The 14,803-nt window shown below is 41.1% G+C and overlaps 1 protein-coding gene and 1 long non-coding RNA gene across 2 annotated transcripts in view; both read left to right on the top strand.

Moving 5' to 3' along the window:
• LOC117530415 overlaps positions 1-14,803 on the top strand; it is a 30,059-nt gene that overhangs the window by 159 nt on the left and 15,097 nt on the right. The gene's annotated exons all lie outside the window — the stretch shown is intronic.
• On the top strand, positions 450-14,747 carry narf (nuclear prelamin A recognition factor). Its single transcript, XM_034193281.1, has 11 exons — positions 450-522; positions 606-668; positions 1,777-1,905; positions 1,991-2,123; positions 4,216-4,350; positions 5,012-5,130; positions 10,903-11,032; positions 11,849-11,921; positions 13,698-13,835; positions 13,957-14,114; positions 14,229-14,747. The coding sequence occupies exons 1-11, from the start codon at positions 466-468 to the stop codon at positions 14,474-14,476; spliced, it is 1,383 nt and encodes a 460-aa protein (XP_034049172.1). The 5' UTR covers positions 450-465; the 3' UTR covers positions 14,477-14,747.

Below are 14,803 nucleotides of genomic sequence, written 5' to 3'. Positions count from 1 at the left end.
AGCTGTGTGAAGGTTAACGATGTCAACGAAAGTCCAGATTTCTTGTTTCGTTTGGGCTTCATTGCCCTTCGTTAAGTGCCGTGTGACCGGGCCTTCAGGCTGCTGATGCTCTAATGAAGGACCCACCTCAGGGCTAAATGGCAAAGTGACACCATGTGTTTATTTCTCATCATTGTTTTGTGCCTCTGCTCATCTTTGTGAACAGAATCCGTGTCCTTGTGGCTGTTTTTAGTGAACACTGTGTATATAATTAAATGGGTGTTTAACTTAATGACAAGATACTTTGTTTGCCAGTTTTGCACGTGGTTAAGTTAGTTGGCCAGTGAGTCGATTCCAGAAGGGCGGGCGTGTTTAAAGGGTGACAGGCTGCAGACATAGTCGTCGTTCCAGTAGTTCACAGGGAAACATGCTAAATATGTTGCTGTCTGCGCACACTCTCCATTTTGCAGGTAGCCGGCAGAGAAAATGTCAGAAGTCTCACTAGCAAATCGAAAGGACAAATGTGAGAACTGCACCAAACAGGTGAATTTATTGTGACGGTGATAAATCGCCTTTCTGAAGTTTGAGCTTGCTGTTAAATATTCATTTTAATTCTCTGCACGCAGTGCAACAAGAAGCAAAGCGGCGACGTGAAGTTGCACCAGGAGCAACACGAGGTGAACGGACAGGTGACATTTGTTTCTGTACTTTGATTTCAAACGACTGACTGGGAATAACGTCTGTGACTGGCTCATTACTGATGGAATTTGGTACATTAGGGGGAAAAATACTCAGAGCTGACTAGTTCTTCATATGTTTTGTATCACAAATAAAGCTGCAATTATTAATTGATTAGTAATCGACTATTAAATGTAATGACGTTTATTTTGATAATCCTTTTGAATCATTTCTTTAAAATGAAGCTCTAATCAGTTCTGATTAGAGCTTCTTAAATTTGAATACTTTCTGGTTTATTTTATGAGTTTCTTCCCTCGTCTCTGGCAGTAAATTGAATATCTCAGGCTGTGGACAAAACATGATGTTTGAAGGCATCATCTTGGGCTCTGGAAAACATTGGGGTTTTTTTTTAAATAATTTTTGTTTAAATTTAAATGATTTATTATTTAAATTGTTTTAATTTAAAAATTTTAATTTAAAAATAATTAAAAAAAAAAATTCTGTCATTTTTTCATTTTATGCACCTAACCCAGTTTTTTTTTTTTTTTTTTTTTTTTTTTTTTTTTTTTTGGCGGGGGGGTTTAACCGCGGATGATAAATTGAAAAAAATAATGAACTGATTATTCAAGATGAAATGACGACTGCGGACCGCCCTTCTTGCACATGATTAACCTCTGGGTACCAAAACTTGGCACCAAAAGACGAGGCATGTTTCGATACTCGGTACCACCGAAGCATTTCAGTCTGTGCCACAAAAGACCTGAAGTTCAGTACCCAGCCCTAGTGTTATTTGCACCCATGTGGTTGGTGGAGACGATAGCGATGAGCAGATCACCAATCTTTGTTTTTCTGAGTAATTAATTTTTTTTTTTCTGTCCAGTGCACCTTGTGGTTTAAGTTTGTTTTTTGGTGAGTACATGTGATCTTGAAAAATTTCTCAGGTAAACGCTGCTGACACTTACCTTCAGCCTTCAGTCCATCGCAGGAGACGGCTCTCCAATGATTCCTGTGTTTCAATTCCAGAATTGTCCCATTTGTCCTCTGCAGACATGTCTGGTGTTTGCGTCTTTATTTTCAGTCCGGTCACTTTTCTAAAACCCGTTTTCTCCACTGCGTCAGGTGAAAGAGGCGCCCCAGCTACTGCTGAGCGCGTGTCTGGTGTGTGACGGCTGTTTGTCGGAGGAGGAGACCCTGAAAGTGTCTCAGCAGAACCTGAACGAGGTGGAGCGAGTTCTGGCCCTTAATAAGGTTCCAAACACAAACACTCGTGCTGTGATTTTGGACAGAGCGAGGACGTTCCTCCCTCTCACATGCTTTACTCTGTTTTTGTTAGAAGTGTGACGAGTCGAAGCACAAGGTGCTCGTAGCGTCGGTGTGTCCTCAGTCACTGCCGTTCTTCGCTGTCAAGTTTGGCGTGGACATCACCGAGGCGGCAAACAAACTCTGTGGTTTTCTCAAGAGCGCCGGTGAGCAGCATCATTCATTCCATCCACATGACGCGCTCACGGTCTGTAGGCACACGTGCAGACATTCAGTTTTTTTTCTCTCTTTTTGTTTTTCTACTTGGAAATGCAGCTTTATTTGCCTTTATGCTGTTTCTGAGTCTTTCTCTGCAAAGTCATATATGGTCATAAGAAAACCCAGTTTGGCAACTCTTGGCTGCACCATTTAGCTCAGGGCAGGCCCACCATGCGTTTATGTCCACTTTTCTTGCCAGGCACAGAGAGACTGAGGCTGCTCTGTGTGTGCTGCTCTTTTTCTGTGCTTTCCGAAACAGACTGTGAGAGTGGCTGGGAGTCCACTGAACTTTGGGGGGTTAAAAAGGACTTTTCCAGACTTTTGTCGAGTGATGTACCTGCCTGCAAGGACTCTGTGCCAAACGCAGAAAGGCAGGCGCTGCTGTGGAACAACTGGAGGTGGTGTGCAGAGATGTAGCTCGGTCCGTTAGGGTGCCAAACTCAGCTAGGTGTAAGAACATGTTAAAATCTTTTCAGACATTTAAAGGACATAAAAGTATTCATGACTGTAAGTCTCTCCCCACATATGTGCTAATAATTAGTGATCATTGATCTATTTTATTCCTTTCACTCTGAGCGTTAGCAGGTGCATTTCCAGAAAATGTCTTAGTCTGCAATTCTCGCCATTGTTCAGTGTGTGACATACATGTTAGAATGAGCAGAAACTTCCCGGTGACTGACAGATAGAGGAAAACGAACCTGCTGCGTCCAAAACAAAGCTTTTGAGGTTTTATTCGAAAGTGATGGTTCAGATTTACAGATAGGAAACGACACATTTCACCCCGAAACTCTTAACTCTTTCACATTCTGTCGATTTTAGAACCTTAAGTGTGGTGACGTGCTGTTTGTGTGGCAGGACTGGCTTACTGAAGCTGTGAACATGGACGTGGGACATCTGTTTTTACAGACTGCCTAGACACAGAGATGGATTTGTTCCATGGGAAAAAGTCAGAATACATTATTTCCAGGAGTTAATGGACGTTATTTAACGTGCCACAACGTGAGAGAACTGAAGGCGGAGCTGCAGCCGGCGATTGTGTGTAAGCGTGCGTGGGGGCTTCTTTCATTGTGTGGAGTTTACATTTGGAAAACGATCTACAACTGGGTGAGAGTGTCATGTTCAGTTTTTCCCCCCATTGTGTCTTTTCCTCAGTAGAGCTGGCAAGCTTTTTTTGTTTGCTTGTTGTTTACTTTGACAGAGTCTGTGAATTTGGATCTGAAATGTGTGTGTGTGCGCTGCTCCTCTCAGCTGTTTTACTGCTGCTGTGAACATGAATGAGTGTCTCCATGACGTTTTTTTCCCCAGCAGCCCATACAGATGTAATTTTTTTAGATTTTATTGATGATAACACTAATAATTTATCATTCACAAAGCTGAACCTCGAGCAGGCTGCGTTTATGACTAATGGCTGTGCAGGTGCACTAAACAGAGCTACTTCTTTTACCGTGACTGCATCAAAATGAACAGTTTTCACTTAAAAACGGGTCGTCATAATACAACATCACACTTTGTCAACTTTGTAATTAATCTGTGCCTCAGTTCTTAACATTAGCAGATACGATCCGTTCAAGCATGCGCTGGGACGCTTCTTAAAGCTACGTCATCGCTGTCAGAAACACTCTAGTACTCACGAGAACTTTGGTTTCAGAAGTCTCCGTAGCTGTTTTTTGCGAATGCTGTATACTTTGAAACCGGTCATGGAAGTGCACAAAGTAATTCCGGTGAAGGGCACAAAGTAATCCTGGTGAATCATTGGATGGTCACTAACGGCCTAAATCTAAATTGTTATGATTTCAGTCCAACAAGTCCTTTAAGATATAAATGCTTTTTCACTTTCTTTCAGACATTTACCTCCTTTACAGTAAAGTTCCTTCACGGCTGTTCAAACATTCAGTGACTTAAGAGAACGATGAATATACGACCCAAGATTTTTGCATTGGGGTTTTGGAGGGGTCCAGTTATCTGTATCTCTGGTTGATGCTCTACATCCTGACTCAGTTTTTTTTTTTTTTTTTTTTCTGATTTGGGTTTTCTCTGCAGGAGTGCACTACGTGTTCGACACCACAGTAGCTGCAGGTTTCAGTATCTTGGAGAGTCAGAGAGCGTTTGTTCAGCGGTATCGCAGGAAGCACCATGACTCCAGCGCTTTGCCCATGTTCACCTCCGTGTGCCCGGGTAGGCTGCCCGCCTCCTTTCTTTCTTTCTTTAACCTTTATTTAACCAGATAATAAAAACCCATTGAGATCAAGACCTGTTTCATAGTGGTGACCTGGACAAGACACGACATACAAGACAAACCAAATAATAAACCAAAACAACACCTGACCTCCTGACCCCTGAGTTTAGCCGGTTAAACCGTCCTCTCTTACTAATAGTTGCTTGAGTCTTTTTCCCTGAGCAGATCGTAGCACAAAGAGCCTGTTGGTGTGACGGGTGTTTTAGCAGCAGAGATATCAGCCGGCCCCTGGAGGGTGGAGATAGACCTCTCGTCTCTCACCACTCCCTCCCGTCCACAGATAGCACCAGCGAGGCCGAAGCATTTATGTTGCTGTTGAAGAAGTTCTGCAGACACAATCCTTTTATTCACTCTGTGGTGTTTTCACTTCTCTGTGAAGGCCACGTTGCTCAATTTAGCACATTTTTCAGACTGACACAAAGGTTGCAACAGAATTTTGCATTTTCAGCCAAATTACCAAAAGCAGAACAATCAGAATAAGAAGCCAATATTAAAATGCAGCTGTAATGCTTATTTAGAGGAGTTTAATGAAGGTCATTATGCATGTGTGTGCTGTTCGTAGCTGAAGCTCATTGTGACGTGTTGGATGTGCATGTGCAGGGTGGATCCGCTACGCCGAGCGTGTCCTGGGAAGTTTGGTCACCCCTCATATCTGCACAGCCAGGTCTCCTCAGCAGATCATGGGCTGCCTGGTCAAAGACTTCTTCTCCAAACAACAGGTAAGACAGCACAAAGAGGTACCCCTCTGCAACACTAGGTGGTGCCGTTCTAAACAGTGTGCACTTGTTTGGGTGGATAAATTAAACATTGCTTATTATCTGTGAACCTGGAATAAAAACCGTTGATTTCACAGAGATTTATCAGCGCTGGATAACACAAATTGGACAGATTATTGACAGACATACGAGGAGAGACGCTGGGTCCAAAAAGGACTTCATGAATCACAGCAGCTCTCGTTTAAAGTGCAGACAGATTCCACTAAGAGCCGTCCGGATCGGGACAAAGCAGACTGATGTTAGTCAGATGTGCAACATAGAAATAGATAAATAGATGTTCTTTCATTAATTTCATTAGTTTTATGTGCACGAAGGAGCAAAACTGTCAAAAAGGTCCTTTGTTAGTAATAATAATAATACATTTAATTATATAGCACTTTAAAGAGAAAAATTCACAAAGTGTTTAACATAAAACAACATTAAAACAGTTCATATAAAAATGTTAAGTCGAAATAAAAATTAAAAACAGCAGATATAATTCAGGCTAACAATAAAACTGAAACTGAAGAAAATAAGTGCTGAACGCAGCGATCATTAAATAACTTTTGTCATGATTTCTTTATAATAGCTGGTGTTTCCCACGAACGTAACAACATTTTTGAAATAATCCTGATACCAAACGTGCAACAAAAAAACAAAGCATTTTAACTTTGTCTTTGTGTTGAAGGTATTTAGTTGCTGAAATGTCTGTTTAATCTACTTCTTGTGTCAGACATTAGAGAAAATTTGTAAATTCTGTAGATTTCTATTAATTACATAATTGAATGACTCATTTGGGTAAAATTTATCTTCCAGCAGTGCAACATTTTACCAGCTTTTTGTTTTTGTTGTTGTTATTGTTAATGGATGATGAGCATCGAGTCGCACTGAGTTGGTTGTAATTTTCTGGGATTCTGGGTTTTGTTTTTTGTTTGTTTGTTTGTTTGCTTTTTGTTTTTTGGAATAACACTGTTTTGTGGCGTGTAACAAAGACAAAGAATTGCTTTTTGACTTTTCATGAGACATCTGCAAGTAGACAACCCAAACAAGTCGTGCAGCAGGTAACAGAATATTTACAGAGGGATCCTTCAGATGGTGGTACAAATACTCCTTAGACATGGACTGTCTTGAATAAACCGACTGGCCACTTGATTTTTCAACAGGCGGCCAAGTCGGGGCGAATGAAGAGTTACACAGGGGTCAAAATTTTAAAATGATCCAGTCGTATTGATAAGTATACCACATAATTTGTCTGATCATAAAGATTCAAAAAAGGTATAGTTTGGATTAAAAACAGTGACAAAGTCAATTTCAATTTGTACAGGGGTCAAAAGATAAAGTTGCTCCAATTTTTGTAAAAAGTGATCAAATCAAATCAATTTTATTTATATAGCGCCAAATCACAACAAACAGTTGCCCCAAGGCGCTTTATATTGTAAGGCAAAAGCCATACAATAATTACAGAAAAACCCCAACGGTCAAAACGACCCCCTATGAGCAAGCACTTGGCAACAGTGGGAAGGAAAACTCCCTTTTAACAGGAAGAAACCTCCAGCAGAACCAGGCTCAGGGAAGGGCAGTCTTCTGCTGGGACTGGTTGGGGCTGAGGGGAGAGAATCAGGAAAAAGACATGTTGTGGAGGGGAGCAGAGATCGATCACTAATGATTAAATGCAGAGTGGTGCATACAGAGCAAAAAGAGAAAGAAACAGTGCATCATGGGAACCCCCCAGCAGTCTAAGTCTATAGCAGTATAACTAATGGTTCAGGGTCACCTGATCCAGCCCTAACTATAAGCTTTAGCAAAAAGGAAAGTTTTAAGCCTAATCTTAAAAGTAGAGAGGGTGTCTGTCTCCCTGATCCGAATTGGGAGCTGGTTCCACAGGAGAGGAGCCTGAAAGCTGAAGGCTCTGCCTCCTATTCTACTCTTACAAACCCTAGGAACTACAAGTAAGCCTGCAGTCTGAGAGCGAAGCGCTCTATTGGGGTGATGTGGTACTACGAGGTCCCTAAGATAAGATGGGACCTGATTATTCAAAACCTTATAAGTAAGAAGAAGAATTTTAAATTCTATTCTAGAATTAACAGGAAGCCAATGAAGAGAGGCCAATATGGGTGAGATATGCTCTCTCCTTCTAGTCCCCGTCAGTACTCTAGCTGCAGCATTTTGAATTAACTGAAGGCTTTTCAGGGAACTTTTAGGACAACCTGATAATAATGAATTACAATAGTCCAGCCTAGAGGAAATAAATGCATGAATTAGTTTTTCAGCATCACTCTGAGACAAGACCTTTCTAATTTTAGAGATATTGCGTAAATGCAAAAAAGCAGTCCTACATATTTGTTTAATATACGCATTGAATGACATATCCTGATCAAAATGCCTCCAAGATTTCTCACAGTATTACTAGAGGTCAGGGTAATGCCATCCAGAGTAAGGATCTGGTTAGACACCATGTTTCTAAGATTTGTGGGGCCAAGTACAATAACTTCAGTTTTATCTGAGTTTAAAAGCAGGAAATTAGAGGTCATCCATGTCTTTATGTCTGTAAGACAATCCTGCAGTTTAACTAATTGGTGTGTGTCCTCTGGCTTCACAGATAGATAAAGCTGGGTATCATCTGCGTAACAATGAAAATTTAAGCAATGCTTTCTAATAATACTGCCTAAGGCAAGCATGTATAAAGTTAATAAAATTGGTCCTAGCACAGAACCTTGTGGAACTCCATAATTAACCCTAGTCTGTAAAGAAGATTCCCCATTTACATGAACAAATTGTAATCTATTAGATAAATATGATTCAAACCACCGCAGCGCAGTGCCTTTAATACCTATGGCATGCTCTAATCTCTGTAATAAAATTTTATGCTCAACAGTATCAAAAGCAGCACTGAGGTCTAACAGGACAAGCACAGAGATGAGTCCACTGTCTGAGGCCATAAGAAGATCATTTGTAACCTTCACTAATGCTGTTTCTGTACTATGATGAATTCTAAAACCTGACTGAAACTCTTCAAATAGACCATTCCTCTGCAGATGATCAGTTAGCTGTTTTACAACTACCCTTTCAAGAATTTTTGAGAGAAAAGGAAGGTTGGAGATTGGCCTATAATTAGCTAAGATAGCTGGGTCAAGTGATGGCTTTTTAAGTAATGGTTTAATTACTGCCACCTTAAAAGCCTGTGGTACATAGCCAACTAATAAAGATAGATTGATCATATTTAAGATCGAAGCATTAATTAATGGTAGGGCTTCCTTGAGCAGCCTGGTAGGAATGGGGTCTAATAGACATGTTGATGGTTTGGAGGAAGTGACTAATGAAAATAACTCAGACAGAACAATCGGAGAGAAAGAGTCTAACCAAATACCAGCATTACTGAAAGCAGCCAAAGATAACAATATGTCTTTGGGATGGTTATGAGTAATTTTTTCTCTAATAGTTAAAATTTTATTAGCAAAGAACGTCATAAAGTCATTACTAGTTAAAGTTAAAGGAATACTCGGCTCAATGGAGCTCTGACTCTTTGTCAGCCTGGCTACAGTGCTGAAAAGAAACCTGGGGTTGTTCTTATTTTCTTCAATTAGTGATGAGTAGTAAGATGTCCTAGCTTTACGGAGGGCTTTTTTATAGAGCAACAGACTCTTTTTCCAGGCTAAGTGAAGATCTTCTAAATTAGTGAGATGCCATTTCCTCTCCAACATACGGGTTATCTGCTTTAAGCTGCGAGTTTGTGAGTTATACCACGGAGTCAGGCACTTCTGATTTATAGCTCTCTTTTTCAGAGGAGCTACAGCATCCAAAGTTGTCCTCAATGAGGATGTAAAACTATTGACGAGATAATCTATCTCACTCACAGAGTTTAGGTAGCTACTCTGCACTGTGTTGGTATATGGCATTGGAGAACATAACAAAGAAGGAATCATATCCTTAAACCTATTTACAGCGCTTTCCGAAAGACTTCTACTGTAATGAAACTTATTCCCCACTGCTGGGTAGTCCATTAAAGTAAATGTAAATGTTAAGAAATGATCAGACAGAAGGGGGTTTTCAGGGAATACTGTTAAGTCTTCAATTTCCATACCATAAGTCAGAACAAGATCTAAAGTATGGTTAAAGTGGTGGGTGGACTCATTTACATTTTGAGCGAAGCCAACTGAGTCTAATAATAGATTAAATGCAGTGTTGAGGCTGTCATTCTCAGCATCTATGTGGATGTTAAAATCGCCCACTATTATTATCTTATCTTAGTGATGCAAATTATTGGTTGAGTTAATGTGAGCGAAGTGTCGCACAGCGGCCTGAAGCTCGCTCATGGTACAGGGCGTCCTAAACAGGAAGTGCCAAAATTCAAATCCACAGTAAAACAGGAAATGTTCAAACACTTCCTGGATTGACAGACGAGATCCCATGAAATCCCGTGGGAACTCAGTGACAAGCTCACACTCAAACAGGAAGTACCAATTTATCAGTCACAGTGAAACAGGAAATGTCAAATGTTGAACACTTCCTGGCATGGGTGGAGCTAGAGCAGAGGCTGGGGTTTCACTGGACTCCCGTGAAATCTGACTGGACACAGATGATTGACATGTCACGGCACCACACATCTGGTTGAAACGAGCTGCATTTTGAAACCAGTGAGTCACATTGACTGCTAGGTTCCTCCTGTCCAGTAGTTGGTGCTGTGGACCACAAAAAGTTCTAACCCACCTTAGTAGAAGAAGAAAAATGTTTGCTTCAGACATGGTTATATGGTGAGGAGCTTTTCCGGGCATGTGAGAGGCAAATAAAGAAAAATGCTTAAAAAGGTGGGGGGGGGGGCAGAGCCCCCCAGAAGCTGAAAGGTTTTTGCCATGCTAATGCTCCCCTGAAGCATTTACTCAGCATAAAGTCTGAAAGACATAAATGACATGGTGAGATGCTGAGGAGCTTCGCTTGTTCATGTCTGTGACATACGTATGCATATTAGAATTTTTAAAAAGGAACAGTTTGCACATTCTGCTACTGTTTATCATGATACGGGGTATCATATGCCATACGTCATAGAATCCAATGGACGTTGACCTTGTTTAACCTTTACTTTGCAGACCAAACATTCAACACAGTCAAAACTATTCCATTAACCCAATTAGCTCAACCAATAATTTGCACCACTTTTTACCAAAATTGGAGCAACTTGAACTGAAATTGACTTGTCACCGTTTTTGCAGTTTTTACCCCATAACTCCAAAACATTCAGTCACAGATTGTCCAAACTATACTTTTTTGGAATCCTTATGAACAGATGAATAATGTGGTGTAGTTTTCAATATGATTGGAGCGTGTTTTTTTAATTTTGACCCCTGTGTAATTCTTTCTGCAGTTTGTCTGCTGCAGAAAACATCCCTTATAAGACAGCATATTTAAATTTAAACCTTCTTAACACTGCATGGTTCGTAGTTACGTACACCTTTTTTGTGGAGCTGTAGTAAATTTCCTAATAAACCATGAAAAAGGAACATTTAAAAAAAAAAAAAGTGTTTTGCATGCATGTAGAGGACGAGCTGCTTGTTCTGTCTCGTGTTACAGAACACTGTTGGCAAAATACTTAGAACGCTCCAACAGTAACACGGCGCTACCTGACGCACACAGAAATGCTCAGGTTGGAGGTTCTGAGTGGAAACTGAGGTGCGTTCTGTAGAATACAACCGGTGTTATTTGTGTTGGGGTTTTTTTGGTTTTCATGTTGTGTCCCTGCAGAAACTGAGTCCGGAGAAAGTCTTCCATGTGGTGGTGGCTCCCTGCTTCGATAAGAAGTTTGAGGCCGTCAGAGAGGAGTTTTATAACAACCTTCTGGACAGCAGAGACGTGGACTGTGTCCTCACATCAGGTTTCTTCATGTTTCATTTGATGTCAAGGCTCCTTGCTATGAATATATTATTCTGTTTTAAACATCCAAAGTAACTTCAGAAAGGGCTTTGTAGTAACACTGCAGTACAGCGTTACTACAAAAAATGAGAAAACCATTGAGATTACGGGCTCAGTAGCTTTGTTGCTGGAATCACCGTAAGTCACTGCAGTGACGTCCAACTCAAAACATGAATCTGGCACGTTTTCTGTGAACAAACTGCGCGCTCACACGTGGTTTCTTGTTGACATGATTTGGGACGTGTAGTGTGAAAGTAAACCACCAAATCAGGAGTAACATGTTTGTCTGGAATTGGGAACCCTTCAAATGAACTATAGGTGTGAAAGTGCAGGAAGGCACATTACGGTAAATATTATCCGAAAACGGGCGTGAACCACGTCCACCGCAGCAAAAAAAAAAACTGGTTAGAGCCTCCTGTTTTTTCTTCTTCTACTTTTTCTACACTTGGTTGTAGGTTTCCTTCAAGCCGTTGACGGAATAAATGAAAAAAATGTACTTTTAGTCCTTTGGACTGAAGGTCCGAAAGTACTAATGCTTGAGGCTGAGAAAAGTTGGACTGTCCCCCGCACAAGCATAAACGATTTCAGACAAACCCATACAAATGACTTAATTAAAGCCGCTTTTCCCCATATTTGGTCATAGTGACTCTGCTTTTCCAGAGAACATCAGGGTCTCTTCTCTGTATTTTTAAATCTAATTCTGTTGCATGCTGCATTTTGAAATTTAAAATTTATCTGTGAAAAAAGTAGAGATCTGACAGTAATGTGATTGTTTTAGGTGAGATCTATCGCATGATGGAGCAGCGGAAGGTGACTGTGGAGGAGCTGGACTCCGTCCCCCTCGACCACGTGTAAGTCATCAAACTACAACCCCTGGCAAAAATTATAGAATCTCCGGCCTCGGAGGATGTTCATTCAGTTGTTTAATTTTGTAGAAAAAAAGCAGATCACAGACATGACACAAAACTAAAGTCATTTCAAATGGCAACTTTCTGGCTTTAAGAAACACTATAAGAAATCAGGAAAAAATAATTGTGGCAGTCAGTAACAGTTAGTTTTTTAGACCAAGCAGAGGGAAAAAATATGGAATCACTCAATTCTGAGGAATAAATTATGGAATCATGAAAAACAAAAGAATGCTCCAACACATCACTAGTATTTTCTTACACCACCTCTGGCTTTTATAACAGCTTGCAGTCTCTGAGGCATGGACTTAATGAGTGACAAACAGTACTCTTCATCAATCTGGCTCCAACTTTCTCTGATTGCTGTTGCCAGATCAGCTTTGCAGGTTGGAGCCTTGTCATGGATCATTTTCTTCAACTTCCACCAAAGATTTTCAATTGGATTAAGATCCGGACTATTTGCAGGCCATGACATTGACCCTATGTGTCTTTTTGCAAGGAATGTTTTCACAGTTTTTGCTCTATGGCAAGATGCATTATCATCTTGAAAAATGATTTCATCATCCCCAAACATCCTTTCAATTGATGGGATAAGAAAAGTGTCCAAAATATCAACGTAAACTTGTGCATTTATTGATGATGTAATGACAGCCATCTCCCCAGTGCCTTTACCTGACATGCAGCCCCATATCATCAATGACTGTGGAAATTTACATGTTCTCTTCAGGCAGTCATCTTTATAAATCTCATTGGAACGGCACCAAACAAAAGTTCCAGCATCATCACCTTGCCCAATGCAGATTCGAGATTCATCACTGAATATGACTTTCATCCAGTCATCCACAGTCCACGATTGCTTTTCCTTAGCCCATTGTAACCTTGTTTTTTTCTGTTTAAGTGTTAATGATGGCTTTCGTTTAGCTTTTCTGTATGTAAATCCCATTTCCTTTAGGCGGTTTCTTACAGTTTGGTCACAGACGTTGACTCCAGTTTCCTCCCATTTGTTCCTCATTTGTTTTGTTGTACATTTTTCGATTTTTGAGACATATTGCTTTAAGTTTTCTGCCTTGACGCTTTGATGTCTTCCTTGGTCTACCAGTATGTTTGCCTTTAACAACCTTCCCATGTTGTTTGTATTTGGTCCAGAGTTTAGACACAGCTGACTGTGAACAACCAACATCTTTTGCAACATTGCGTGATGATTTACCCTCTTTTAAGAGTTTGATAATCCTCTCCTTTGTTTCAGTTGACATCTCTCATGTTGGAGCCATGATTCATGTCAGTCCACTTGGTGCAACAGCTCTCCAAGGTGTGATCACTCCTTTTTAGATGCAGACTAACGAGCAGATCTGATTTGATGCAGGTGTTAGTTTCTGGGATGGAAATTTACAGGGTGATTCCATAATTTATTCCTCAGAATTGAGTGAGTCCATATTTTTTTCCCTCTGCTTGGTCTAAAAAAGTAACTGTTACTGACTGTCACAATTATTTTTCCTGATTTCTTATAGTGTTTGTTAAAGCCAGAAAGTTGCCATTTGAAATGACTTTAGTTTTGTGTCATGTCTGTGATCTGCTTTTTTTCTACAAAATTAAACAACTGAATGAGCATCCTCCGAGGCTGGTGATTCCATAATTATTGCCAGGGGTTGTAGGTTTTTTTTCTGGTTTGTTTACCTGAAATGAGATAAAGAACCATCAGAACTGACAAACTGTGTCCTGCAGGCTGGGCGAGCCAGGAGATGGGATGCTGGTGAGGCACGAGGGTCGTGGTTCTGAAGGCTTCTTGGAACACGTGTTCAAGCACGCTGCCAAAGAGCTGTTCGGCCTGGACGTCCAAGAGATCACTTATAAGACTCTGAGGTGAGTCACGGAGCCCCAGTCAGCCACGATCTCAGTTTTATCATCCACACATGCCGATGTTGCCAGATTTTATTAAATATAAGTCCTTTTTGAAATACTGCCCTCTGGTGTTGGTTTGAAGAAATCGAGACTTCCAGGAAGTGACCCTAGAGCGGGACGGGGAAACACTGCTGCACTTTGCCGCGGTCTACGGGTTCAGAAACATCCAGACGTTGGTTCATCGTTTGAGAAAAGGATCCGTGCCTTACCAGCTGGTGGAGATTCTTTCCTGCCCAGGAGGTAACATCAAAGCTTCTGACTCTCAAGTTTTCTTACAACCTGATAATACCAGTATTGACGATTCCGAGAACCTGCAACTTGAAATGGTACTGTCTGTGTTACGTGTGGACTTAGGGTGCTTGAGCGGCCGCGGTCAGGCGGAGAGTGAAACCAGAGGCCGAGTGGACAAAGCCCTGGTCCAACAGATGGAGGAGGCCTACTGCAGCCTTCCAGTCTGTCTCCCGGAGATCAATCCCACCCTGTACACACTGTATCAGGACTGGCTCCAGGGCCAGGACTCCCCGCAGGTGTGCACACTCTTACACACCCGCTACAGGAGTCAGGGTCAGACACACAGCCAGCCTCCACACATGCAGTGGTGAGCAGAACTGGAGATGTTGGATGTGACAGGAGTCCAAGGAGGGTTGGATTCACGCTGACAACAAGATGGACAATAATGCCAAACACCAGGACCCAAGCGGTGCAGTACCTCATTAGGCTTTTTCTCTCTCAATTTTAGGTTTTGTTGCCAAATCTGAGCCTGAAGAGGAACCACGAGCTAATCACCAATAAATCCTGGATATGAAAGGCCAGAATTAAATCTGTAGCAAGTATGAACTTTCTGTGTCACTTCCAACAGCAATAAGCCACTAAGAAAATATTTAAGAAGCTTTTTGCACAACAGGAACAAGATCATTTAATTAAAGGAC

This window comes from Thalassophryne amazonica, chromosome 18 (genome assembly GCF_902500255.1).
Source record: "Thalassophryne amazonica chromosome 18, fThaAma1.1, whole genome shotgun sequence".
NCBI lineage: Eukaryota > Metazoa > Chordata > Actinopteri > Batrachoidiformes > Batrachoididae > Thalassophryne > Thalassophryne amazonica.
This window is presented reverse-complemented; position numbering and strand designations above follow the sequence as displayed.